A 27,373-nucleotide genomic window follows, 5' to 3' on the forward strand; every position below is an offset into this window, starting at 1 on the left:
CCAAATAAGGTACTGAGGTGGGAGTGCTGCCAGGGGGAAGACAACCTTTGCAAAGGAAGGTGACATTTATATTTCTGAGAACAAAGAGCCTAGATGATCCTAATTCCTCTATGGCATTTCCTTCCAAGGTCACGATATTTTTCTTAAGTCTTCCTAAATCTTTTGACCTTAAATATATTTTGTTCCTGTTCTAAGGTGTGTGAAATATCCTAATTGTTGGGATCCAAAAGCAGCCTGTCAGGAAGCTGTCTCAGAGCTGAGCACACCATGTGGGGTTACTTGTTTATATGTTGGTCTCCCTGCCATGGTCCGTGAGTGGTTTGAAGCAAGGACAGGGACTTACTTGTCTGTGTGCCCAAGAGCCTGACATGGTTCCTGGCAGAGCATTTGTGTTTCATTGATGCTGAATGAATGCTCCCAGGAAGATTAAGGAGAAAAAAGCATTTAACTGTGAAGTTATATCTTATTGATTCATACATTTATTATTTTTATGTTCTCTTATCTGTATCACCTGTATAATAACCAAAATGATTACATATAAAAGGAATTTTGAAAATCAACCTTTTGAAATACAAGTTACAGTATTTGTAAGGGGGATCAACTACAAAGTACCTGAAATTTTACTTAAATCACACCAAAATGGAATAAAAGCCCGATTAGCCTGTCAGGTGGGCTTGCTTATTCTGTCTTCTGACACAAAATTTATATATGGGATTTGTTGTACGTGGAAAGTCATTTCCAACTCATGCATGATTTTACATGATTTTAGTTGTCAGGAGTTGTTTTGTTGATTGATTGTAATATCTTTAATTTGCACTTTAATATTTTTAATTTGTGCTTTGGTTATCATCTTCTTTATTTTGTTGTTTCCTTTAAGTTGAACATCCTGAGTGTGATGATACTAGTTGCTACTTTTCCAGAAAAAAAAAAAACAGTTAAATTTCAGTTTGGTAAGGATTCTTCTAACTGAGTCATTACTTCTAGGCTGATTTCTCCCAAAGGTCCTAGTGAGAGGAGAGCTGCCCAAGTCACCAGTCTTCAAAATGAAGATACACACTCCAGGCCCAATGAATCTATGGGACAAATAAAGAAAACATTAATTCTTATGTTTGCCGTAGCTTGTGCTTTTAACTTTATATTTTATAATGTAATATATTAATATACTAATATATTATTATAGTTATATAATTTAGAAAGAAACATTCAAAATGCATGCACAGTTTTTTAACTGATAGGCCCACTCAATCACATATGTTTAGAGACCTCTACTCGAAGGTTGGATGCATCCTGATGGGCAGTTTATCTTTTACCAGGGTTCATGTCCAATTGAAGGGGAGAAAAAAGTCAGGTTTCTCTCAGTTCTCCGCAGCTTTTGTGTCATTCCTGGTTGGTGACAGGAAGAGGAGCTTAGGAATATGGAGAGAGTCTGTTCTCTGGCTCAATTGTCTAAAATGGCACTTTACTTGGGACTTTCTCTCAAAAAAGGGCCCAAACCAGCCCCGTCTCTTTCCCCACGAGGGAGAACTCTTTACTATGACTTGAGGTCAATGCCAAAGCCATTCATGAGCTGACTCCAACCTAGACTTTGCACTCAAATTTCTTGACTTCAAGGTCATGGCCAATAGACAATTTAAGTTTTTTTTCCAATGATCCTCCCTGCCAAGAAAACTGACAATGCTTTTATATCCTCTGGCAATCTATGTTGATTGTGGGAATGGGGTGTGGATTATACATCGTTGGGTACAATTACCTCCCGGAATGCAATGCATCTTCTTTCAGACATCCCAGGGAGATAATTTGGACATAATGAAGATCTATAGTAATCAGATAATTACTATCGATTGCTCTTTAGACGTCTTGATGAGGTAATTAGGGTATACTGGAAAGAAGCTGGAATGGATTGATTGGCATGACTGTAATCTCAAAGATTTCTAATTGTGTTTCTTTTCTTCTAATGGCTTATAAACAAACATCATTTTAGCTTTAGAATTTGTCAGGTGCCAGGTTCACTGGGAACATCAGCTTTCTCTATTATGCTAACTAGACACTGAACATGAACATGATCAACATAAGCTCATTATGCCCTTCTGCTGAAGCAGAAGAAACTCCAATTAACCCTCACTTTTCTTATTCATCTTCATTTCCACATGGCCAGGTTCTTGTCCAGGAATGGAGTATGAAGTGTTGTGGGAGGGTGTTCCATGAAGAACATGTGTGACTCTGGGTTAGGTGGATCTGTATGGCCTACTAGGGACCCTCAGAGCCTCCTGATCTGCAGGCACAACAGAACCAGAGCACAATGACACAACATATGTGTCCAGGTGGCCAACTGACTGGTTGGGGGCTGGCTGGCCGCTCAGGCTCCTGTCACAAGTAATAGCTACTCATCAGCCAGCAATGTTGAATACTCTCAACGTCAATATTCTCAAGCAGCTGGACCATGCTCGTCTCTCCGTCAACATGTTATTTTTGCCTCATCTCTTCCATTAGACACTAATTAGAGGAGTCCCTGCCTGAGACCACATTCCATATTATCCTATATTTCCTACACCTCATAGGACATTTCAACAGCTTGCATTGTTCAGAACAGTGGCCTGACTCAGAGATGATGGATGCTGACAACTGATCACTAGAGAAGCAGCTTAAAATGAGCTGTTTACATCTAAGCAATGATGTTAGTGAGCTCTGCATTTACTGGACTGCAATCTGGTTCCAAACTTACAGTCCTCCACTATGACCCTTCTGTACTTGGTACCCTGGTAGGTGTTCAATACATGTGTATGGAATGACCCGAATGATTGTCTGTGTTCTTGAACCCCATGCTTTTAGCTGAAATTTCACCAAGATGAAAATTGTATTTTGCTCTTATAGTTTTATAAAATCCATTATTTTCTTGAACTCCTATTTTTTTTTTAAAAAAAGGTCACAAATTGTCTACATATTGAACCACTAAAACTTTTGGAGCATGAGAGGAGTCAAGTGTGTACAGGGATGGTTCAGACAGCAAAGGAGACCCAGGATATTTTATTCATTGATAACTTGTGGTTAGATGCTATTTGTATAATTGCAGCTGTATTTGGAAATGCTTCATTAACTCCGATTAACTGGCTTGAGAAATGGAAGTATATATAGAATTTGTCTTCTTTTACATCTTTGTAGTATAAATGAATTTACATAACAACTTTTTGCATCAGCCACAGTTTTTGAGAAATGAGGTGTTCTTTTTTAAATTTAATCTGAATAACTGTTTAGTTCAATATTTGGTGCTGAAAAAAACCTTCCTAATCTGCATCAGTATATTTTCTTCTAATAGAACATATAATGAGCATATTTTAATGTTTTAAAATTTTGGAATCATGCAATGGATAATTTTAAGCAAAATTTTATTCTTTTATTTCTATAGGTAAAGAAACTATGAAAATCTGAAAAAAAAATGACAAAAACACATTTGAAATTTTTATTCATTAGTTTGTTTTACCAAGTCTAAGACATGGGTTTGTCTTCTAGTTATTTGCCCCTTTCCCTAAAAGTTCACTGAAAATTTACTTACTTATCTATTTATCTATATGTCCACCTATTTTTTCTTTCATCTGGATTTTTTCCCCATTTAGGGTTCTGATCGTTATTTTTCTGTATTTGATTAAATATTTTGCTCGTCTGTCAGGAATTGCAGACTGTACTAAATTTGCCTCACACCAGTGTGATGTAGATTGCTGAAGCATAGTTGGTGGTCAGTAGGATCCAGTTCCATACAAATCGGCAGGGGCTTCATTTGGAGGGTATCAAGGCTGCCGAAGTGTATGTCACATGTTGTACAAGTTAGCAGTGTCAGAGGAGGCACAATGAGGAAACATACCCGTTTGATGAGGGAACTGACGGAAGTGATACCATTCAGTAATTTAATTTAGGTTTTGTGCATGTCATTGTAGGAAGTTTTGCAGCTTGAGAGACAGATGGGAGGACAGCTCCTAGAAGAACCTAAGGCCCTTCATTTCAAAGGCAGCACCCACAACCTGCGCCTGTCGATTCACGACATCGCCCATTCCCTCTGGAAGAGCAAATTGCTGGCTAAATATCAGGTAAGGTTCCTGAGCTGAACTAACAGCTTGGAGATTGTGCCACGAACAACTAAAATTATTTAGACATATGTTAATCTTACATCAGCACTTGTTTCTCCAAAAATAGTTTGGGATTATTTAAGATTTTTGAAAAATACTCAACACATAGTTGAAGGAATGCTCTTTTCTTAATTCTCCTTCAAATAATTGTACAAAAATTGTTTTATTTTTGACAAATAAGACTTCCAAGTTCATCATTTCAACTCATTTTCTGAGTAAATGTTCTATCGAATTGATGTTTAAAAGCCTCAAAATGCATTCATAGGAAAAAAATCTAAGAACATTGTTATCCCTCATGGCACAAATTAAGCTTCAACCTTGCTAGGTTTTACTTTGAAAACTTAGAAGGAACCCCAGTTTTGAAACTGAAATAACATGAAAAAATAAAACCTGGTTAGGATTTTATTAAATAACAGCATGAAAATACTGCTCCCAAGTCTCACTAAATGTACTTGTGGAAGCTCAGGATTCTCCAGGGGCTCCCACCTCCTTTTCCATCAGTCAGCCTGCGCTCTCAGGAGGCTGTGTGATGGGATCCCTAGCTTCATACCCAGTCCCAGGAAATGCAGACACACTTGGATAAGCTGTGAAGCCTTGTTTACATGCATGCAAATCCATCACACAGCCCAGCACTGCAGCTGGACTGTTTTCGATTTCCTGATATAACTCAAAGAACATACTAGGAGCAAAGGGAAGATTTTCCAGCTCTCTTCGTATTCTCATAGGTCTAGTACTCACACATAAATTGTGGGAAACAAACCTACTAATTTGCTAACAATCTCGAGCTTCCACAGAGGTTGCATTCCAGACTCTTCTAAATCACTCAGCACTTGACCGAGATATCCGGCTTTGAACTTTCTCATTTCAAATCTTTTCTTTTGCTTTCTTCTCCCTATTTTGCAGCTGCCATAAAAGTCCACAATTTTCCCCCTTTTATGAACAATTTCCTTTGTGCAATCATAATGGAAAAAACTATTTTTATAATAATGATAATTTTATATTAATTCAAGCTAAGCCAGGATGAATTCTTACCATCTGCCAGACACTCATGGACTTTGGTTTATCTCATCTAAACCTAGCTGGTCTATGACTTAGGATCTCTTTTACTTACTCTTTCGCAGATGAGGAAACTGAGGTACAGAAAGGTTAAGTAACTTGTCAAAACCAGCAAGTAGGCGAAGGGAGAGTGTTCTAATTTGTATTGACTCCTCTGCTCTTAACTATTGTATTCACCCATTTTTTATGTATCAACCTTTTATTTCTTTCCTTTATTGACAGAAGATTCCAGGATGGGCTCTGTAAGGTGGTCTAGACTTTTAAAAAATGTATGTCTGTTAGAAGCTTGGTGCTTTTAAGCCCGAGACTTTTCTGTCGCAGCTAACCAAGTCTACGGTTACCGGCTGTAGTGTGTGTTGCCCTCCCCCGTCCTGTGCAGAGGGAGGGTACAGGCATGAAAAGGGACTGAATCAGCGCGTTATTCTTTAGAGCTTCTTTGCTTTTCCTCAGACTACCACGGCAGGGAAAACTTTTAATGATCAATGACCTGAGTGTGTAGGTTTTATTTTGAGAATTTTCGAAACAAAAAATCATTTACAATGTTTTTGTTTGTTTGTTTTGGGGGTGTTTTGTTTTGTTTTGTTTTGTTTTGTTTTGTTTTGTTTGTAAATGAGAGACAAGTGCCATACTGGTTAGGTGTAGATTCTAGAAGCCGACTCCCTGAGTTTAAACCTCAACTCTGCCACTTACTACCTGTGGGACTTTGGCTTATTTATTTAATATTTCTGGGCTTTTTCATCTGAAAGGGGTTTGGGATGTACTTATGGATAGACCTGTTGTAAGGATTAAATATGGTAATATATGTAATACCGAGAAGAGTACTTGGCAGTCCAGTGTCTGACAGTTACTTCTAATATTAGTCTCTCATTTGTGGTTAACACTTCTATATCCTTTAGGAAATTCCTTTTTACCATATTTGGAGTGGGTCTCAAAGAAACCTCCACTGCACATTCACTCTGGAAAGATTTAGCCTGAACACGGTCGAGCTGGTTTGCAAACTCTGTGTGCGACAGGTGGAAGGAGAAGGGCAGATCTTCCAGTTAAACTGCACCGTGTCAGAGGTAAGGAGCTCTTGTCTAGACATCTCAGAAATCAGGTGAGAGAAGGATCGTGGGAAAGAGAGAGAGTGTGGAGAATAAAGGTATCTCAATATAGGCCACATGGGGAGTCCTGAAAAGCTTTCTATAGGTCCTATTTGTTAACAGAAGACTTTTAATGAACACAGGGAGCTAGATACATAAAAGAATATAATGGGAATCCTTTTTGAAAAATAAGTTCTTCATTTTTTATGACGAATTTAAGGATCACGTTCCAATTTTTTACAACAGATCTGAATTCCAAGCATAAGATTCAAGTAACGTGAGCATGGAGTAACTTTTCCCAAAGCATCCTTTGATGTGCTACATGGCCGACTGCTCCACCTCTCCTCCCTGTCCCCTTCTTTCCTCAGGGAACTCGCCTGTGCCTAATCCTGTGCTGCTCAATGGGGTGGAGGAAGTGAGACCAGCCTCTGACCTCACCCCTCCTTTTTGCTTCTCTTACTTTTTCTCCTTGGTGAAAGGAGGAACCTCTTGGTCTCCTTTCTCATACGTCATTCTCCAAATATAAGAAGATTCTCAGAGACAGGGGATGGAGGGCAGCAAAACGAGTGAAGGGGGTCAAAAGGTACAAACTTCCTGTTCTAAAATAATAGGTCCTGGAGATGCAATGTACAGCATTGGGACTATAACTAATAATATTGTATTGCATATTTGAAAGTTTCTGAGAGTAGATTTTAAAAGCCCTTATCACAAGAAAAGAATCGTAACTATATATGAGGACAGATGTTAACTAGACTTACTGCGGTGATCATTTCACAACCTATACAAATATTGAATCGTTATGTTGTACACCTGAAACTAATATAATATTACATGCCAGTTATACCCCAATAAAAATAATAATTATGAAAATAAATGTCCTTTTCCCCGGGGTGGGAAATGTTCCAGAAATAGAAGTAAAATCTACAAATTTTTCCCCTAGTGGCCATCACTTTGCCTTTCTCTGCTGTGATCTTCACTCACTTCAGTTGGGCATTTTTATATGTTCCGATTACAGAAATAACCATGAGCACTGCTATTTAAAACCTCTCTGTACGGAAGGAGGGGGTGTGCATGAACTTATCGGGTACCTTGGACCCCAAGGCTACAATCTGAACAGTGAAAACTCTTCACGCTGTTGGAACAAAGGAAATAGCATAAGCAAATGGTCACAGGCCGTGTCTTCTGACGCCTTGAGGAGTTCAGCTCCATGCTGTTTGCTGAGCTGCAGATCACAGGATTGTCGTATTTTAAAACTACAGCGGGACAGCATGTGATTTAAAAGACTACTTCCACGCTGTCTCAAGCACAGTGACGAATGAAATGTCAGGGTGTTCAGTATGTCTCACTCCACATGTTGTATTTAAAGACTGTCTTCCTTAGCAAACCAAGAGGGGAAGCTTGTCAGCCCCATGACGCTTCATCCTTCTTTCCCACAGCCTGCCGAGGTGCGGTCATCATTTCCTCCTGTAGCTTCATGAGACTTTTGACTCATAAACAACTTTAGTCACAGATCCTGGTGACATTCATAAGGAATGATCTCGGTGTCAGGGTGCCATGGCAACCGCCAGGCCTTCCTGAGGCGCAGGCCCTATCTCCCAGGCACACAGCACCACCCCTGCTGGCTTCGGAGGGTGTTTTCACTTTCCGGGCCCAGCAGGTCCACAAAGTTCAATAACCACCCAGCTCCAGTGACAACAAAGGCTGTGGAATTTTGGAGGGGGTGAGGAGGTCTGCTCCTTTGATGCCTGCTTTCTGTTCAGCTGAATGTTTGCTGTGTGATGAAAAGGTGGATCAGATGCGGGCGAGAATGAAAGAGCGCTGTTGCGGGCTCTTCCCTGCTCGGTCCGCCGCCCCCTCATTGAGAAGAGACAGCTTTGCGTAGTATAATCACAATTTAAGGACTTTCATTCTTGTGCCAACATAGAGATGATTTCTCTTGCAACTTGGTGGCAGTCAGCTCAGAGAGGCCATCCCTTCAGTCTTGTCAGAGGCCTTTGCCCATGTGTGATGACAGACAAGTACCTTTAACAGAGGGAGGGGCAGAAATGACTGGAGTCAGATGACTTCGGGGATTAAGGGGCACTCTGCTGCTTTTACTTCTGGGTCACTGAGTCCCATCATTGTTGTTAGCATTTGAATGTGATGCATGTGGCCCACAGAGGGGGGAAGTGGAGGGCTGGGTTCTGATGTTGGGGAGGGAGGCTCAGCTCTGAACACTTGGCTCTGGAGAGCCCCAAGACCCAGATCCTCATCAAAAGCTCTGAGGAGGGGTACACTGTGACTGACAACCTATAATGAAACAGAGAGAAGGCTCCATTTGTGCTGTCTTTCTTCGGCATAGGGCTCCTTCTTAGGTCACCGGGCAAGCTAGCGGGTGGGCTGGGGTGGCAGTTCCAATGTCTTGTCTCCTAAGAACGAGCTGGCTTGTCAAGAATGTGCTGTTCCCCCTCCCGCCAGCCACCCACCTCCCAAGGCACTCACCAGCAGTCATTTATAAAGTAACATGGCCCTTGCCCTCTCTAGTCAGACGAGGACCTGTTGCCCCCAGGGAGACCAGGCTGTGCTTGACATAGACCATGGCAATGTCATGAGCCAGCCAATTGTTCCTTTCTGGGTGCCTCAGCCAGAGATTCTTTAACTAGAAACAAAGCCTTGAGTCCCCACAGAGAAGCAGTTTAAGAATAAAAATGTCTGATGAGTATGGGCATGAATGAATCTCAAAATAGAAACGATATTAAAAGTTTTTTTTTTTTTTTTTAGAGGGATGGGGGAGTAATAACGGGAAAACTACTCATCACCACCAAGAGAAAAAAATGGTGTAGAGAAAGTAACTTATCACCTCTTCAGGCCTCTGTTTAGTTTTAGCTATAGACAAAGACTTTATAACCCCTGTTAATTATTGACACATGACAATATGGTGTACACAAATAATAATATTAAAAATGTATTAAGCAACATCACTCTGCTATAGCCATCCCATCTATTGACCTCTTCAGTTTTCTATAATCTGTTCAAAATGACCACTGGGAAAATCTAGTTTTTCTAATTGAGTCAGAATATGGGAGTGGATTGTTGATTCTACTGTAGAGTGAGTACTGAAAATCTGTGCCATCACATATAGCAGCTGTTGGTTAATGGTGAAAAATCATATGTTTAACTAAGGGACTCATAACATCAAAGACAGATGGTACCAATATCATAAACAATTATTGTAATAAGCAGTCTGTGAGAGTAAACTCTACTTACTTCTACCTGGAAGTAAAGGAAGAACTAACAGCAACTAAAATTACTACATGAAATTTAAATGTAAATGTAGAGGTATATTTTTCTTTTACCTCCAAGGCTACTGTCATCCATCTGATAAGAGAGATAAGACATTATGCCTTATTGAGCTTGTTTCATCCACACAGAGGTAAACAGGCACAGTAGCCAGGGCTGGAGAGCCAGCACTGGAAGGCCTACGTGAAGTGGTGGTGGTTCTATATTCATTAGAAGGATGACAACATGCACATGCGAGCAGACCTTCCTGAGAGAGAGGCTTTCCTACCTTTACTTGGTCTATACTTTCAGGATTTAGCAGTGAGAAGAGCCATACTTGTAGCTGCATTTCATTGGAAGAAAGGCCAACACACTAACACTTCTGTTAGAAACTGATTTCAGCCCCTTTTGTACTAGGAAAATATTTTCTCTCATTTCAACAAGTATGAATTGAGTAGCTTCCATGTGCTGAGTATCACAGGGATTCTGAGGAGGATAAAGATATTCTCATCTCCAAGAAATTTGGGAAATCAGAGGAAGTAACTCATAAACATAACCAATATGCATAGGGCGGACTACAAGGACTGCAGAAATGCTGTAGAAGGTCCTCGGGTTGATGGCTTTGGGTAGGTTTCCTCAAGGGAGGCTCAGGGGACATGCTTTCGGTCCAGACTGAGGGGTTTGCCTGACAGAGATTAAGAGAAAGGGCAAAGGGACACTCAGAGGTCGATCTGGAAAAAACAGCGAGTGGTTTGTTCTGACGAGAGTTTGATGTTGAGGCAACCTGAGAAAGACAAGGGTTGGGTCGTCAGGTGGCGGGAGCACATGGGTGTGAGGCCCCTACATCATGTCAGGCCTGGCTCTGCACTTTGCAAGCATCATCTCTGGGGCCTCATACCAGCCAACAAGGCAGATGGTGCAGACATCCCTCACTGCTGGATTAAACATTGGGGTTCCATGTGGTAGGAGGGGCATTTAGCGTTTCTTAATAAGAGAGAGAGAAGAGAAACATCAGCCTGGCACTTTGGGAAGATCGATGTGGCAGACGGGGATGGATCACATGTAAGCGAGAGTGAGTTACTGTGTCTGACAGCAAGAAAAATCTCTGGGGACAGCACTTCACAAAGCAGACTCCTCCTTGTGTGAACTTAACCACCACTGCCAGCAAGGGACAATCAGGGTGAGGTTGCATGTGGGGGACATGGTGGGTTTCCTTCTAGACACGATTGTTATTGTCCTGACAAGTGGGACCTCGACGTGGGTGATGACACTTACTTGTGGAAATACCATGTGATTTCTCTTAGCCTCTACCTCCCCAACCCATATGTGCATCGCTTAATGCCTAACATAAGCATTAGGCACTTGGGTTCAGACATTCCCAACATAAATCTATTGATAAATGCCAACAAGTACTCTCCAATAACATTTTTAGGCCCCTTTGTTGAAGCCCTATGCCCTGGAGGTCAGGAACCCTCACTCTTCATGGTCCCTTGAGAGGAGCTCTGTGTGTCAGATACGAGGAAAGACCTGCTGGTCGTGTCCTCATTCAGGGATTCTAACTTCCTTTTTTGCTTCTGTGTTTTATGCTAGTCTTTTAAATCTTCTCATGCACTGCTTGAGTTAACACAAAGGAGCAAATGGAATCCTGGGAGTTTCCATTTGCCAAGCTTTGAGATTTGAGGCCATATACTATGATGGCAGCCAACACCACTGTGGGTATTATGCAAAAATTCCTTTAGTTCTAACATGCCATCTGAGCCCCCAGATAGGCCCTGTGCAGTGGGATTACACAAGCCTACCAATGAGGATTGGCTGTATTGTGGAACCCATTGTCAGTCAACAATGGGACACAGACAGCAGTAACCCCCACAGTGCAGGAACAGCAAGGTTTGGGGGCTCTGGGCAGTGGTGGCACTGCCTGTGCTGAGCACTATGCAAGACACCAGAGACCCCTTGGTGGCTGAAACTGTGTGTGGCTAGTTTATCCTCTAGCAACTAATTATGTACACCAAGGAGTTACCTGCTTTAAAGAGAGAAAGAGAGGTGACATTTAAAGTGGATTAAGCAGATTTTCTGTTATTTTTTAATAGTTCCCAGGCAACATTTGCTTTTGCCTTCCAACAGCAGAAGATTAGAAAATGATTAGAGTTTCTCCTGCAGATGAAATTCAGATTTTGCATTTGTGCTGTTTTATGAGCTGAAACTATTTTAAGAGCCAATTTATGGTTTTCTCTACTAAAATTAGATTTAAAAAAATAAGGGTGTACAGCAATTGAAGGATGCCATTAGCAGCTTACCCTAAGGCAATATACTGTGTTCACGGTTTTCTTTAAAAAAATTAGTCTTAATTTGATATCATTTAGAGGAGAGCTGTGTTACATTTCATTCAACAAAGGCAGAACCAAGCCATCTTCTGCAGAGATTAGAGCAAGAATTTATTTGGGCATCTGCCTATGGCATTCCCCTTAGGGTCAGAGAGTTTCTAGAGGCTCTGAACTTTCAGCCTTCTGATCTCAGATCTGTTCAAGATCTGTTCACCCATAAATCCAAGGCTATGCAAAGTCAGCTCAAAATGTACCTCTTGTTTTCAGCCAGGTTACAGATAGCTAATCACAACTTTCAGCCAGGAAGAACCCATTCTTACTAGGAAGAATAATAGCACCCATTCTCTTCTTGTCGCTCAAAGCAAGGCATTATGGTGATTGGTTCAATAGGGATTGCTTTTATCTTCAGAAATAATGTTGTGCTGTGCCTGAACTACAGGAACCAACTGGCATCGATCTGCCTCTGCTGGATCCAGCGAGCACCATCACCACTATGACAGGACCCAGTGCTTTCAGCATCCCTCCCCCTATCCGGCAGAAGCTCTGTAGCAGCCTGGACGCCCCACAGACCAGAGGTCATGACTGGAGGATGCTGGCCCATAAGCTAAACCTGGACAGGTGGGTATGGCTAGGCTCCAGGACTAGTTTCTGTTAGACATAGGGCTCCAAGCTGATAACTCCTAAACATAAGACAGCATTTATCTTTTTCCCATCCATATATCTATTTATTTTTCATTCTGCAAACATGTATTAAGCTTCTTCTTTGTTTCTTGCACCGTGGGCTTGCAAACACATTGCTCAGAGACATTCTGGGCTTATCTGACATTTATAAGTATTCAGTTTTCTTATCCACTTGCAAACCTGATTGGCTAAATCCCCCTAAGTAATATATCGATTCGCTAAAGTAATTATTGTTCCCCATCTCCTGTTGAGCCAGACCTAATGCTGGATGGGTCACTAATATGCAAAATACATCGCTGATATTCAGTTATAAAGAGACCTCAGGAGCCTCTTCTTTGTAAATGTTGCTATCACTACCAAGCAAAAGACATGTCATGGCCTGTCAAAGATGATCAGAGCCTGGGCTAGAAAGAAAACATGTCTTTTGATTTCCTGTTTAGGATATGAACCATACACATCTTGTCTGTTAAATTATCTTACTCAGAGTTGAGGTTAACAAAGGTAAACATCACGTCTCCTGTCTGGGACTGATCTAATTAAGTATGGGCCACTTATATAGGATGGCTCACTGCAAACCAGTTTCTAAAGTAGGGCTTGGATATCTAAAAGGCAAATGGAGAGACAGAACAGGTTAGTGAAAACTAAAGAGAAAATAAATCTATATACCATACTCTTCAGCACCTTTTCCCATTCCCAATGACAGGTACTTGAATTACTTTGCCACCAAATCGAGCCCAACTGGCGTAATCCTGGATCTTTGGGAAGCACAGAACTTCCCGGATGGAAACCTGAGCATGCTGGCAGCTGTGTTGGAAGAAATGGGAAGACATGAAACAGTAGTGTCTTTAGCAGCAGAAGGACAGTATTGACCCGTGCTGGGACTGACAACGAAGGACAGAATGCACAGGGCATCTGTGGCCGTCCAGGGGATCACAGCTGAGGAGGAAATCAGACTAGACCAATGAGTTTCACAGGCAAGATGGCAGCAGGGGAGAGAAGGAAAACAGACACAACTACCGATATACATGCCCACTTTACTTGGACATCATCACAGGAGTTAAGAACAATTGTATACACTTGTACCTTGAATTTAGAAACCAACCTAATTTTCCTCTTTGTTGGGCTGTATGCTGTGTGGTACAGGATCTTACAGTTTCCTAGGAAACGCTTTTTATTGCTATCCAGATATATGGATAAACTTTCTTAACAAACCCAATTTCTACAAACGTTGTTTACATCGCATTGGACAGGGATGCAGACGCTGTCCATGGCTCGTTCTATTTTTGTTTAAATCATTTGAAGTTGAAGCTGTGGATGGTTTGTTGTGTCTATTTCAGATTAGTAATTTACAGAGAAATCACAGACTTTTGCTACGAATCATGTGCATCGAGAGTCCTCCCATCAGTGTTCTGTTTTTAGAACTGTAGAACCAGTGTTACTGTTTGTATCAGGGAAGTGGAGAATCTAAGTGTAAAGGAGAAATAACTAAGACTCTTTATTCCTTGAGGACACCCATCCAGTGTCCTCTGGGAATACAGCTGTAGCATTGCAGGAAAGACAGTGATTCATGTTCGACCACACAAACAAGCGTTTCTTCACAACATGTGTTTGTAATATGCAGTTCCAAGTGTTTTTTTTTTAAATCATTATTATCATCATCATTATTATCGATGAGTATTTACAAGTATTCTAGTAAAAAAGATTTTCTTTTAACTTCTGTTTTTGTTAGCAGTACTGTTAGTACTTAGGTATTGACTAGACCTGTCTCACCTTCTCCCATAATGGGGTGGGCGTGGTCACCAGTTTAATTAAACAGGCATTTCTTCTTGAGCTTTCATCTTTCCCTCACCATTCTGCTCCGGGAAGATAGTAAATGCTTACTGGCTTTGTCAGTCTGTTATTTCAGCCTGCTCAGGCAGGGTCTTTCTCCTCTGAGTCTTGTTATGAGAAGTGTTCTCTATTCAAGTTCACTTAATATTGGAGTCACATGGCCCCACAGTGACTCCCCTCAGTATTCTGTATAGACGCAGTATGGTTGGAGGAACAGTCTGAGCTGGAAATCAGGAAACCAGTTCTCATTTTGGGTTTGTCATTGTCTAACTGTGCTACCTTGGGAAAGTCATTTAATCTCACCAGCCCTCAGAAGGGGTGGGATTAAAATGCTAAAATGCTAGACTTCCACTCCAGTCTCATCCATCAGTGTGAAGACCACAATGGACTCTGAGCTGGATCATTTAAAGATCCATAAAAGCTAGTCTTTTGCCCAGGTCACATTATGCCTTTCAAATAGTTCCAAGTCAGAAGGCAATTATTCTAACTTGTAACATATTTTTTATGCTTTTAAGTTTTGTCTTTGTGTCATTGCTTTATGCTGTTCACCAAGAGATAGAATCCCTTTATTATCACTTTCTTTTCTCTCTTGGGACCACTTGCCTTCCCTGGTTAGTTGCAAATTATATTCTATTATTGTCTGGTCAAAATTTTTTAAATTAAAAAAATTTTAAGTGAAAAATAGTTAATCAACAGACTACTTTGTGTAAACTATGATATTTCTTTAAAATTACCACAGGCTCTTTGTTTTAACAGGGACTCAAATCATTCAGCAGGTAGAAAATAGTTAACAGCCCAGTAGCCAAACCAAGATAGAAAAACAAGGACACATGTGTATGAATCAAAACCTTCGAAACACAGCTATGATTTACTTTTGGGCTAAAGGTATCCAGGTTGCCGAGTGAACTATAATTAGAAACAATTTCATATATTTTCTCCTTTATTTCCACATATAGTTCTTCTTTTATTCTGGTGACTTCTTGATATTTCCATACTTCTCTATCCTCATCATTGAGAAGATATTGATACCATAATATGGAGCCTTTTCTTTAATGCCTTTTATTTATTTTCTGTTTTAAGCACTTATTCTATAATCTATCTCTCTCAGGCCATCCTCTGTACCATATATAAAAATATGTGACACTTATTTGAAAGGGAAAGATTGCACTAATAAACAAGTTCAGTGGATAATGTTTGCACCAATTCATATTTGACCAAAAGATAATAAAATTGCATTCTACATTTAAAAAATAAAATTAAATAGACCCTTTAAAAAAAAAAAAAAGAAGAGAGAGGTATTGTCCATTCCTGCATCTTGAAATAACTTCTAAAGATTGCTCACCATTATTGGTTGTCATCTGTGGAAATCAAGAATTAGAAATCTGAAGGATGCTGAAGGAACTTCCATGCCTAGTGAAAAGTAGAGAGGAGCAAATATGTAGCTATCCAGATAAATCAATTAAAAACTTGAACTAGAAAACAGTCACTAAAAAGTCATCAAGACAGAAATATTGAACACAGCAGGAGCTATGTTATCAAAGCCATCGACAGCCTTTGGGGTTCACTTCAGATACTTTGTATTTTTTTGGTTCAACATCCCAGTACCAGAAATGGGAAGAGTGGTTCATTCCTTATAAGCAAGGTACCTACATGTCACAGAACCTCATTATGCTCCCTATCAAGTGAAAGGCAACTTCCGTACATAGAACACATCACTTAGGTCAAATAATTTTCACTGTGAATTCTGATTTCCTTCTTCTTTGGAATAAAGTAATAGCTGTTAGATTGCTTTCAAACTTTGAAGGTCCATACTCAACAGTTCATGTCATAGGGAGCCACTTTATCAGCCATTCTATGTGACACATCCTGCCTTTCATTCCCAGGGCTTCTGTATAGTTTATGAGGAAATACAGACTTCATTTAGAAGCGAAACCTATTACTTGTGCATGGTGCCATCTAGCGTATAGGTAGGTGTATAACACAATCTACCCTGAGTTTAATATAAAAACTCACTAAAGGTTTGGCAAAGGGAATGAATACCCACAGAGTCAACAGGACCTTTATAACAAATAGATATGGGAAAATTTTCACTTCAAATAAGTTTTATCCTCACATTTTTTTTCACTTAAATTACCCATATCAAAAATTGCATGTTATTACGAGCCCAGTATGTCATCAACTGATTCATACATGACACGCCTCAAGTTGGTTTTTGGTAAAAGAAATAATAGAAATACATAAAAATCTGTATAAAAAAGTCTTGAAAGAGTTATCATCTTTAACATGTGTATTTTTCGTTGATCTTTATATGTTTTAAATCTCCTTATTATGGGTTCTCTAATACTTATTTTTGGAAATGTAAGAAGCATCCACTTGGAAAGAAATAATTTTTATATATGCGAATGAGAATACTATGTCTAAGGAAGTGAAAATCGTGCTTGTTAATCAAGGAGAAGAAAGAAAAGCTTCCCTTCTTCTGAATTTGGGGAACTAAAGGCAGAGGTTTCATTCTGTTTTCATTTTCTTCTCACCACACTCATTCAGATTTCCTTAAAATGATCTGGAAGGAATAGAAGTTGGATTCAGAATTGATAACTGGGCATAAGGTGATGTCAAGTGTGTAAGACCAAGGTCCTCACAGCTAACAGCCTTTTCACATACAGCATGAATATCAACATGGATACCCAGTTACATAGAAAAACCCATCCACACATAAGCAGTGTAAGCTCTTTCAAGTCAGGGTGACATTTTGGGTGAGGTGCCCAATATTAAACTTCATAATAATTAGCCATTTTCATATATAATATTATTTTGTAGATTTTAATCTCACAACTTTCAAATAGAACCATTCTTTAGGAAGCCTGAGTTCAGGACACTGGAAACAACACATTCAATAATATTTCTGAAAGTTACTTCTCCTATAAGATTTCTAAAGGTAAGCATTCAGATAGTAGAATCAAGACATTTTACTTCTTCTGGAAAGGAGCAGACAAGGCTCTTCTCTTAAGTACCCTTAGGTGTGTCTCTGTCAGGGACACAGCAGCTCTTACTCCTCTCTCATCAGTGTATGGGGAAGGGAGCCAGTGAAGTGATCAGTCTCCCCAGAATTCACCAGCCTTTGCAACTATAAGGTCTGCCCCCATGGGATCAAGCAAATAAAAAACATGTAAAGACCTGTAAGAGAGGATAAAGAAAGTAGAAAAAGTTTACTTGTCAAATTTTCAGTCTTCAGGTTCAATGTGAGCTTTAGCTTTTGCCAAGTGGTTGCTGCGGACAGTTATCAGTTTCAGTTAGAGACCTCAGCATAAATCCAAGGCTGATGAGAGAAAGAACAACCATGGAAACAGCTGAAATTACATTAGACTTTATCCATCTTCTTTAAGAACAGAGGAGCTTTTGTGAATCATAATGTCTTCGCTCAAAGTCAGTTATTTACAAAGGTGGTAATGGTTGATGAGCATTAGAATTTATAGATCGAATAAGGAAAACATTTTTATTATTGATTATCTCAAGGTAATAAAACATTTTTTTTTTTTAACCTTTCGAGTGCCTCGTAGGACCAACTATTACACTTTGGGGTATTTTTTGTTGTTGTTGTTTTTATTCTTTTTCTTTACCTTTACTGAGCTAATGTTGACTGAAATTCTTAGAACTTTGCTTCTGTGCAATGACGTGCTGTTTCTCTACCCTAAGAAATCTATTTGTATAATCTTTGGCTGTAATGATCACTTTGAAAGATTTCTCTTGTATCTCTGAAGATTTTTTTAATGGAATAAGGCATATGGGGAATAAATATATTGTAACCAATATTAATTTAAGCCTGTGTCCATACAGGTCGAGTAAACCAAATGGAGTCGTAAATATTTCCATAATTTATGTCTGAAAACCTATTTTGAAAAGTAGGGAGATGGTCTTGTATGTCACTGGGTAGATTTTCTCTACAGACTAAGTCTAACCATTAACTTTCTGATCTTTTGGTCTTAACAGCCTTGCGGTTGCACCCATTTTCAGAAATCCAACTTTTAAAATTTGTTTTCAGAAGAGTTTGTGGCTCCCGGATTTTCCAGCGGGCCTGTCACCTCTCTGTATTGATCTGTGGTAGGATATTAATGGGTTCATTCAACCAAATGTAATGTATGCCCCAGACCTATTTTGGCTTGGTTGAGGAAAGCATCACCAGGACAACAGACAGGAGCTCCACAAATGAACTAGCACACTGTCAAGCCATTAAAAGGTTATTTCCCATCCTGTTGTCCACTAGACTCTTATGTTTTGATGAGATCTGTCCAGAGATCTTCCAGAATTCCGAGCTGGGAATCCCTGCAGAAAGTCTCGTGTTGTGGCCCACCAGCTAGAAAGGAAGATGCCTTGAGATACCATCAGCTGCCCACCAGCCAAAGTATGTGCTACTGTATACCAGCCTCTTCACGTGCCATTTCAGATTTGTGCCTCAGCAAGGCCATAACACTTCAGGGTCCTTTTCTAATATATCTAAATCATATGTGTCATCATCCTTCAGTTCCAAAGGTCTACTGGAGGTGGCACTGTCACACCTGCTATTGAACCTGATGGCACTGACCCGGGGGAATGACCCGGGAGTCGAGAATCGTAAGCAGGTTTTGCTGATCAGCAGCCTGAGGGATGATGAACCCTTGGCCTCTGAACCTCAGCATGACAGTGAGGCAACATCCAAGAATCATGGCCTGAGCTATGTCCTCCAGTTTAAAACAAACCTGTTTTAGAATGGCATAAAAAAGCAAGAAATCTATAGCTAGTGGAAATGCCTTTGCCCTTTTATATTCTTAAAGTCTCTATGACACCTGCCAATGTAGGGTTATAAATGCAAATGGATACTCCTTCAGGCCTTGAAGAAAGAGGACAGCAATCAAAACAAGTTGAACATGCAGTTTGCATTTTGCATTCTCCCTTCATTCTCTCTTAGACCTTCTATTGGTAGTGAAGCCCTCACTCTCCAGAGTACATTTAGCCCACTTGCAGGGAACATCATCTCTCTATGTGTGTGCTGGATGCCACAGTGCTGTGTGTTTTCACTACGTTTAACGTTGTAGCAAGTTGGTGACCTTCCTCTTTGCTCTTTCTAAAGAAGACAACCAATGTTTGTCAGAGAAAAAGTCCCAGCAGTATGTGTTGAAGAGCCTGTGTCATCCACCTGCTGTTCCTTTTGGAACAGTTCAACTGCAGAAATGTCAGATGGAGGTTTTGTGCTTTGTCATTTTTCTTTTTTTTTTTTTTTCATACACAACAATACAGCGTTGGCTTTTCAGACATAGAACACTTCTTTTGTTGTCATGGAGTTCCCTCTTGCTGTATCTTCTATGCAATTCCTTTTCTAGAAAACCCTGGTGGAGGCGGAGTGCTCCCCAGGCCTCCTGCCTGCCACGTCGCTGTGTGGCAGAGGTGAGGGGGTGCCAGCTCTGGTGTGCCTCTGCTCTCTCCCTGGCTGCCTCTCCCCATTTTCTTGCAGTCCCCTTGGTTTGTAAATTGCCTGCACTTATTCTGTCAGCCAACATGTACAAAATGTAAGAAAGAATTTTTAAACAGGTAATAAATTATATTTATAAGCAACAGAGAATGCTGCCTCCCTTGTTTCTTCCTAGCAAAGCCCTTCTCCACATGAACAGTCGCCGTGTGTTTCTTCAGCAGGACACAAAGCTCTTGGACTCTGCATGGGTAGGAACTGCCACCTCTCTCAGGGACAGGATGAGGTTCCCGAACGGTGCTTCTCAAGCTTCTCTGTACCCTGGAATCACTTGAGCAGCTTTAACAAATACTAGTGTCTGGATCCCACCTCCAGAGATTCTAATTTCATGGTTCTGGGGTGGAGCCTGGGCAGTGAGGGTTTCTCAAGCTCTCAGGCGATACTAATGAACAGTTGAGGGAGAGAACCAGAGTCTCAACTGCTGTATTAGATGCTCCAGGGAGCTCATGGCTAAAAGGAGTGTGGAGGTCCTGCCCTTAGAGATCTGATTTTAAATGAAGCTCATAAACCACTGCACTAATAGATAGGAAATGAAAGGTGAACCTAGTAACACAGGGTGCCCAGAGCTATAGTGAATGCCACACAAATATGTTCACCTTGGCACGGGACACCGGTCGCTCCCATAGGTGAGGAGGAGAAAGACTCCAAGTATGAAACTGAGGTGTGGACGCCAAGGCAGCCCTTTTCTTCGTGAGAGACTACACCTGACCCTTGAACAAGACATGTTTGGGCTGTGCGGGTCTGCTTATATGTGGATTTTTTTTTTTCCAATAAATACTGTAAATGTATTTTCCTGATGATTTTCTTAATAGCATTTTCTTTTCTCTATCTTACTTTATTGTAAGAATATGTTATATAATACATAGAGCATACAAAGTTTTATGTTAATTGACTTTCATATTATTGCTAAGGCTTCCAGTCAACAGTTGGCTGTTAGTAGTCAAGTTTTGGGGAGAGTTAAAAGTTATACGTGGATTTCTGAGTTGTGGGGGTTCGATACCCCTAACCCTCACATTGTTTAAGGGTCAACTGTAACTGTCTGCCACCAGCCCCCATCCCTACCTAGTCAGCCAAAGAGTGTGAAGTGACCCAGTGCCGAGAAACTGCCCTCTCCTGAGAGCTGGGAGACTGTGACTTACCAGTGATGCAAAGCTGGAGTCACAAACTCAGATACTTGTCCGAGCTCAGGAAGCAGTGACAATATGTAAACTAGAACCTGGGTAGAACAAATGGCAGAAGTGGGTCCTGTGGCTGAATTAGACAATTCAATGCCATCTAAAAGAATGAAAATTCAGTTAAAGAACAAAAGAGTACTTCAGAAAGAAAACATATGGTAGTATAGACTCAGCCTAATACCACCCATGACCCCTAATTTGGAGCTTCAATAGCTGGGATCTCTGTTCTGAAAGCTGCCCCCAGAAGAGCATGGACACAGTTTCACAGTCACGTCATTGAGGGCCCCAAATGAAGCCCCGTCCATCTTGAAGCGACTGGAGAGTTCTCAGACTTGGCCACCTTCTGTCTGTCCCTCTGTGCCAGCATATGGGCACCAGGCAAAGAACTTTCATCAGTTCCAGAGTTCCTACAGCCTAATTAATATCAGAATATAGGGTAGAAATTACTTTGCAGAAAAAAAAAACAACCCTTTTGAGAGTGAGGTACTTCACTGCTGTGACCAGAAGGAACCATCAAGCTTGCAATTTACATAATGACCAACACCAACAGAAGAACTGGTTCTCCGCAGCCGGAATTACTGCATATCAGCCTTTGAGTCCTGTGAAAGCCCACAGCGTAGAGAAGTCGGGTGTAAATAGAGTGGGAGAGGTGTACCCACAGCAACTCTGGCTTGTTTGAAATAGTGCTAGTTTTATATCCTATAAAACTAATGTCAGGAAGGAAAAGTAACATCTATGAGGACTTGCTATGTGCCTGGCATGAGGCCTTCACATACTTCACATACTCATCTCATTTGTTCCTAATAAGAGCCCTGTGAGGTGGATATTTTTATCCCAATTTACAGGGGAAAAGATCGGAGCTCAGATTATGTACATCCACAGAAATGAGAAAGTGAAAACCATGGGATGCGAGCCAACGTGATCTGAATCCCAATGCTGGGATGAATTCTCTTGTCTTAAGTGCAGCTGCCTAAGCACAGCCAATCACACAAAAACTTTTGAGTCTAAGATGCAAGCCTTCCCATACCCTCCACATCCAAACAATTCTGGGTTTCCTCTCTCCTGATTCAGTCTCCAATGGATCCCCTCAAAACCAAACTTCCACCCTGCCTGCCCACCAGGATTCACAACCCATGGAAAAATGACCTAACACCTTCCCTCTCCCTTTGCAGAGGTTTCCTCCTCCCTAGGGACACTGTTTCAAGGACAACAACAATAGCCTCCATTCTTCCACAGCCATTCTTCCACCTCACAGTTGGGAGGAAGGATCACGTATATCTCATACTGTTCTGCTGCTTCCAGATCATTGCTCTGGCACAGAAACCCACTCCTTTGCACTTCAGCCCATCAGGCCCTACCAGCCTCCATCTCTACCCTCTGCCCCTCACTGACTGCCCACCCATTCTCCTGTGGCCCTGCTGAATTTTGCCTCGCAATCTTCCTCTCCCTAGACTGCCATCATGCTGGGGAGACTCAAAATCCATAAAGACAGACGCAAGTCCTGGCTTTTAGGTTCCGCTTTTATTACCAGTAATCTTGTCCACTAATTAAACCTTCCCACACCAGTGATCACACCCTTAGTCTTGTACTTACTCTCCCTGCTCCCTCTTTTAGTCTTCACTCTGACCACAGTCCCTTTCTCAGGAAGTGCATTAACTCAACCCCATCAGGGTTCACTGTTTTGGACCCATCGGCTGCTTCCTCTTTAAACTCTTCCCTACTCTGGACCATGCCAGCCATCTCCTTGATGATAATAATCATTACTTTCCATGACCCATTGCTCTATATGCCTGATAAACCCCAACCCTAAATGAATCCAATTGTTGTAGTCTCCGTGCCTACACTTGGGTTGCTGATAGAAAAATAAAATGATAAAACTACATGGAAAAGGGGCATTATAAATTTGTAATAATAGCTAATGTTTAGTAACGGTTCTTTACCTCACGTTAGTGCATGCATATTTCATTTCATCTTCGAAACCACTCCTTGCAGTAGATACGAGTGTTATTCTCATCTTTAAGGGGAATAAACTGAGTCTTCGAGAACTCAAAAGATATCTACTGTCACTTAAGCTGTCTGGTGATCAGAGGCCAGACCGTTGGCCGCTAAACCACACAGTTATCATCAACCTCAACTCTGCCCTCAGTGTTGGCCATGATCATCAGGCTGTCATTTTCCAAAGTACAATTTTAAACCTTCTCACTTTTCATAAACCACTGACTTCTCTACCTTTTCTCTCACTCTCAACAGATGAGTGTACCTCCTAATTACAGAGAAAACAGATGCCATCAGACCATTTCTCTTATTCCCCTGCCAGCAAATGTACAAACTTACCTGCATCACTCTTCTTCATGGTATTACAATGTGATATTTTCAAAGAGCAAAAAAAGGCACAACTACAAGATAACAGACATGTTCTTTCCAAGGGGAGAATGAAACCATTTTATTTGGGGGAATGTTCAAACAAAGCCATATACAATTTGTAACAAATACAATTGTTTGTTCCCTAGTACTGAATAATTACAGTATATACAAATTCAATAAGGCACTGGTTCCCCAAAAGAACACAAATGAGTCTTCTTTTGAAAAAGACAACAAAACCCTTTATATATCGCCAACTCTTCTCCAAAAAATATGGCATTTTTGTTTTGTTTTGTTTTGTTTTAGAAGAGGAATCATAATTGCTAAACTAAATCACTTCTGATGCCATTTCTCTCATTTCCACTATGTGACTGAATTTTCTAAGGAGATTTAACTATAAAACTATTCAAGTTTAAAAACTGTACTTCTTTCAATGCCTTTCCACCTACAAAGAAGAACCAGAACAGACCAACAACATAAAACAATGTAACTTCTAATGAATATGCATGACTCTAGGAACATGAAATTCGGTTTGTATTCAGTACTTGTATACCTGATTACACAACAATTGAAACAAAGAATGCCCTGTAAATAAAATCTGAGCATGTTTTCTAAGAAGCTTTATGTTCTGAGAATAAAAAGAATGGTCACTAATGACTTTTGAGCGATGCTTTCCAGGAGGTCAAAGGCCTGTCTCCGCGCACACAACGTTCAAGCACTGTCATCTGTGATTTAACGATCTACACACTTTCATAAATAAATATTATGTTTCATTTAGTACTTTATCATCCATAATATTTTACTCTCTAATCCACAAAATGGAGTTGTGCCAGACTCCAAACTGAACATAATATTTATATATACATATATATTTATATAATATATATACACATAAACTATAAACCTGAACATCTTAGCATATAAAACTTATATTAGCTACCAACTAATATTTTAGGATTCCTTGGGGCAGGGGATGAGTAGCGACTAGAAGAAAATCTTAGTCTTTGAAATAGTTCTGATAGTAAGAATTCAACTACATTACTAATTTCCAGGTTCTATCGAAAGACAAAACAAACAAACAAAAATAAAACAAAATTCATTTCTGAGCTACTAGGACTTTAAAAATAACAACAAAAAAGGATTATTTGAAAGTGAGTAGGTAGTCTCTTTCAGAACAATTTAGTATTCCCTAAGTAAAACGGATTTTGGTAAGACAGAAAAATCTATTTATAAATAAATTCTTGTCACATTGAAAGACTATAAAAACTAAATGGGTCTCTTGAAGTATCTCAGGAATAATTTTTAAATGTTCATAGTGAGTACATCTGGTTGAGTATTAGAAAGTAAGCTATTGGTTTTTCCAAAGCAACTAAACAAATAACATAGAAGAAATTTCCTGCCATTCTTCACTGGAACCAATACTTCCCTAGAAATCTAGTTTACTTTAAAATCATCATCTCCCCCAAAAATGTTCTGATCTGAAGTTATCCATGTATAAAACTTGCCAAAAGGAACACACGTTTTTATCTAAGTGATATGTCCGACCTCTTTTAAATTTAGGGAAAGTCAAGAAACAAAAACATGTCCCCACTAACCAGCATAAATGTTTACTTATTTGTTTGTAGATGATCTGATTAGAGGCAATGAAGTTTCTCTCCCCGGCTCAGATGATCATCACCCTTAGTTCTTGCCACATATTCTTTCTAAGCTATCACAAAGAATACAATCTGACACAAGAGAAAGGAACCTTTACATTGCTATTCAGGTTATTTTAATACCATCAAAAGCAGCATTCTAATTAGAGTTATATTTGGAACCAACTGTTTTTCATCTTTGAAAAAACAGAAATTTTATTCATATTCAAGAATTGAGAAAATCTTCTTTCTTTGTTACAAACAAAATGTGGCTATGAAGCACTGGGACATGAATGCTGAATGTAGAATACTGTGTTTCTCCTGATGATTTTCCCAAACTATAAGCACAGCTCACAACCACTCTCTGCTCTAGGATGTTTTCTGAATGAACAAGTCACCAGCTGCAAGCCTACTTCAGAGGTGAGGGAAATATTTTCTCATTTTTCATGCAGCTGTCAAATTTTCAAAAACGTCCATCCTTCGGTCACCAAGTGGTGGAAATGTGTTATAAAACACTGCCCCCTGGAGTATACTGGAAGGAACATCATTTTTTAAAAAAGGCAAGGGTAAGCACTTCCCAATTCTTTACTAAACACTACAGAATTTCTAAGAAGCAAAAGAAAACCATAGTAAGGAAATGTAAATGCATAAAGGTGAGAGGGACGTGTACAATTTTAAACTTTATTTTCCTGTTGCAAGAAATATCGGCCCTGTCAATGGTTTGATATATGTTGCTCAAAAGTTAAAACCTCGTAGAATTGAGTAGGTGAGGAGATGTTTTACACAAGTGCCACAGAGTATACGAAGATAATAAATAAAAAAGTGAATTTAACATCTTGAGAATAAAATAAAATAAATTGAGCCAGCATTCCTAAGGTGTGAAATTATCACTTAAGATGTATATACTTGACCCATATCTATTCTAGAATAATAAATCACAGCAGCCATAATATTTTGCGGCTTCAACTAACTCTTCTGCTGTACCATTTGGAGGTTATATTTATCTATATTTAAATTAAAATTCAGTTAAATTAACCTGACGTATGCTTCCTTCCCTTAACTCATACACAAAAGGGAGAGAATAACCAAATGAAACTTGTTTTATACAAAATAAAGTGTGCATACTTTTTTCCCGTGTGCTTCTGTGATTGGCTTTTCTGCATATATAAGAAACAAGTCATTTGCATCCCCACCCTCGACCTTACTGACATGGTCTTCTTACAATGCAAGAGCAAAGTATCTCTATTGTAAAATGCCTTGTCTTCAACACAACTGATGACAATTTTATTTAATAGTGATCCTTTCATTTAAGAGATCAAAAGTATGCATGGGTCAATTCCCTGCACATAAAAAAGAGATTTGTTTATGTTTAATGAGAAGGAAGGGATTTTATCATGAAAGAAATGCCTAACAGAATCAGAAACACAAAGTGGTTCTGAAGAATAGCATTGACACTTACTTCTGATAGAGTCACATAAAATCTTCATTTGTTCCACATCATCTGAAGCTGCAAACGGTTAACCTGCAGGAATCCCAAAAGGTGGGCCCAGACAGGTGGTACTTGTACCCAGGTGCATTCACATTGCTGTGGCAGCCCCCAGTGCAGGGCTGGCCAAAGTGGTCTGAGGAGGCGGGGGCGGGGGCTTTTCAGATGAGTTCGATTCTGTATTCTCCAACTTCACAGACTGACTTTTGGTTTGTAGAGTGCAACAAGATTTTTACCAATGAAAAAACACATTTTAATTTGCCTTCCAGAAGAATTTCTGGGAAGAACTTTCATTGTTATTATTTAAACTATAACACTATACCAGTATAAACCTTAAAACATCTACATTATTTGTTTTATTTTGGCAAAATTAAAGCATCTTTTGGGGGGAAAAAAATGGCAATCCTAAAATACAGGGCTTTCTTAGAAAGCAACATGCATCATATCTTGAACAAGTTACCCGAGCGATTTCTCCCTCCTACAAACAGACCCGATGAATCCGTGTTTCTGGGAATTTCTCTGTCTCCGTCCAGGCTGCTCCCTGAGAGGCCAGGCTGAACCCACTGAGAAGCAGGACTATGTTCAAGGCTTGTACTGTGGATGCTTCTGGAACATCTTTTGCTCTGCCCACAAACAGAAGAATATCTACTGGCTTTCTCCAGTGGCGCTTATTTTTTTCCCCTCAAATCAGAGTTTAATGTCCTGGGACTCTGACATTTTGGCAAGTGTTTTCTTAACACGCAGGGCTGTCAGTCTGGACGCAGGATTGTGAGCCCAGCATTCTGTCATGAGTTTCCCCATCTGCCTTAGACACTGTGGGAAGGGAAAAGGAAAACTGGGAGTAATTCTAGAGAAACACTCTTATTAC

General features: G+C 40.0%; 2 protein-coding genes across 17 annotated transcripts in view; one reads left to right on the forward strand and one right to left on the reverse strand.

The window, feature by feature from the left end:
- Positions 1 to 14,993, forward strand: part of UNC5C (unc-5 netrin receptor C) — a 334,483-nt gene extending 319,490 nt beyond the window's left edge. The window contains exons 13-16 of one of the 2 annotated variants that reach the window (XM_011356261.1): positions 3,930 to 4,079; positions 6,071 to 6,235; positions 12,278 to 12,456; positions 13,223 to 14,993. In XM_011356261.1, coding sequence (XP_011354563.1) covers positions 3,930 to 4,079; positions 6,071 to 6,235; positions 12,278 to 12,456; positions 13,223 to 13,388 — 660 coding nt within the window. In that variant the 3' untranslated portion in view covers positions 13,389 to 14,993. The remainder of the gene's footprint in view (positions 1 to 3,929; positions 4,080 to 6,070; positions 6,236 to 12,277; positions 12,457 to 13,222) is intronic. The other variant, XM_011356260.1, reaches the window with a different exon arrangement.
- Positions 14,994 to 23,439: 8,446 nt separating this feature from the next.
- Positions 23,440 to 27,373, reverse strand: part of BMPR1B (bone morphogenetic protein receptor type 1B) — a 356,154-nt gene continuing 352,220 nt past the window's right edge. For all 15 annotated transcript variants that reach the window (XM_011356271.2, XM_011356268.2, XM_011356262.2 and 12 more), the window contains one exon: positions 23,440 to 27,318. In XM_011356271.2, coding sequence (XP_011354573.1) covers positions 27,193 to 27,318 — 126 coding nt within the window. In that variant the 3' untranslated portion in view covers positions 23,440 to 27,192. The remainder of the gene's footprint in view (positions 27,319 to 27,373) is intronic.

This window comes from Pteropus vampyrus, unplaced genomic scaffold, assembly GCF_000151845.1.
Source record: "Pteropus vampyrus isolate Shadow unplaced genomic scaffold, Pvam_2.0 Scaffold25, whole genome shotgun sequence".
Lineage (NCBI taxonomy): Eukaryota > Metazoa > Chordata > Mammalia > Chiroptera > Pteropodidae > Pteropus > Pteropus vampyrus.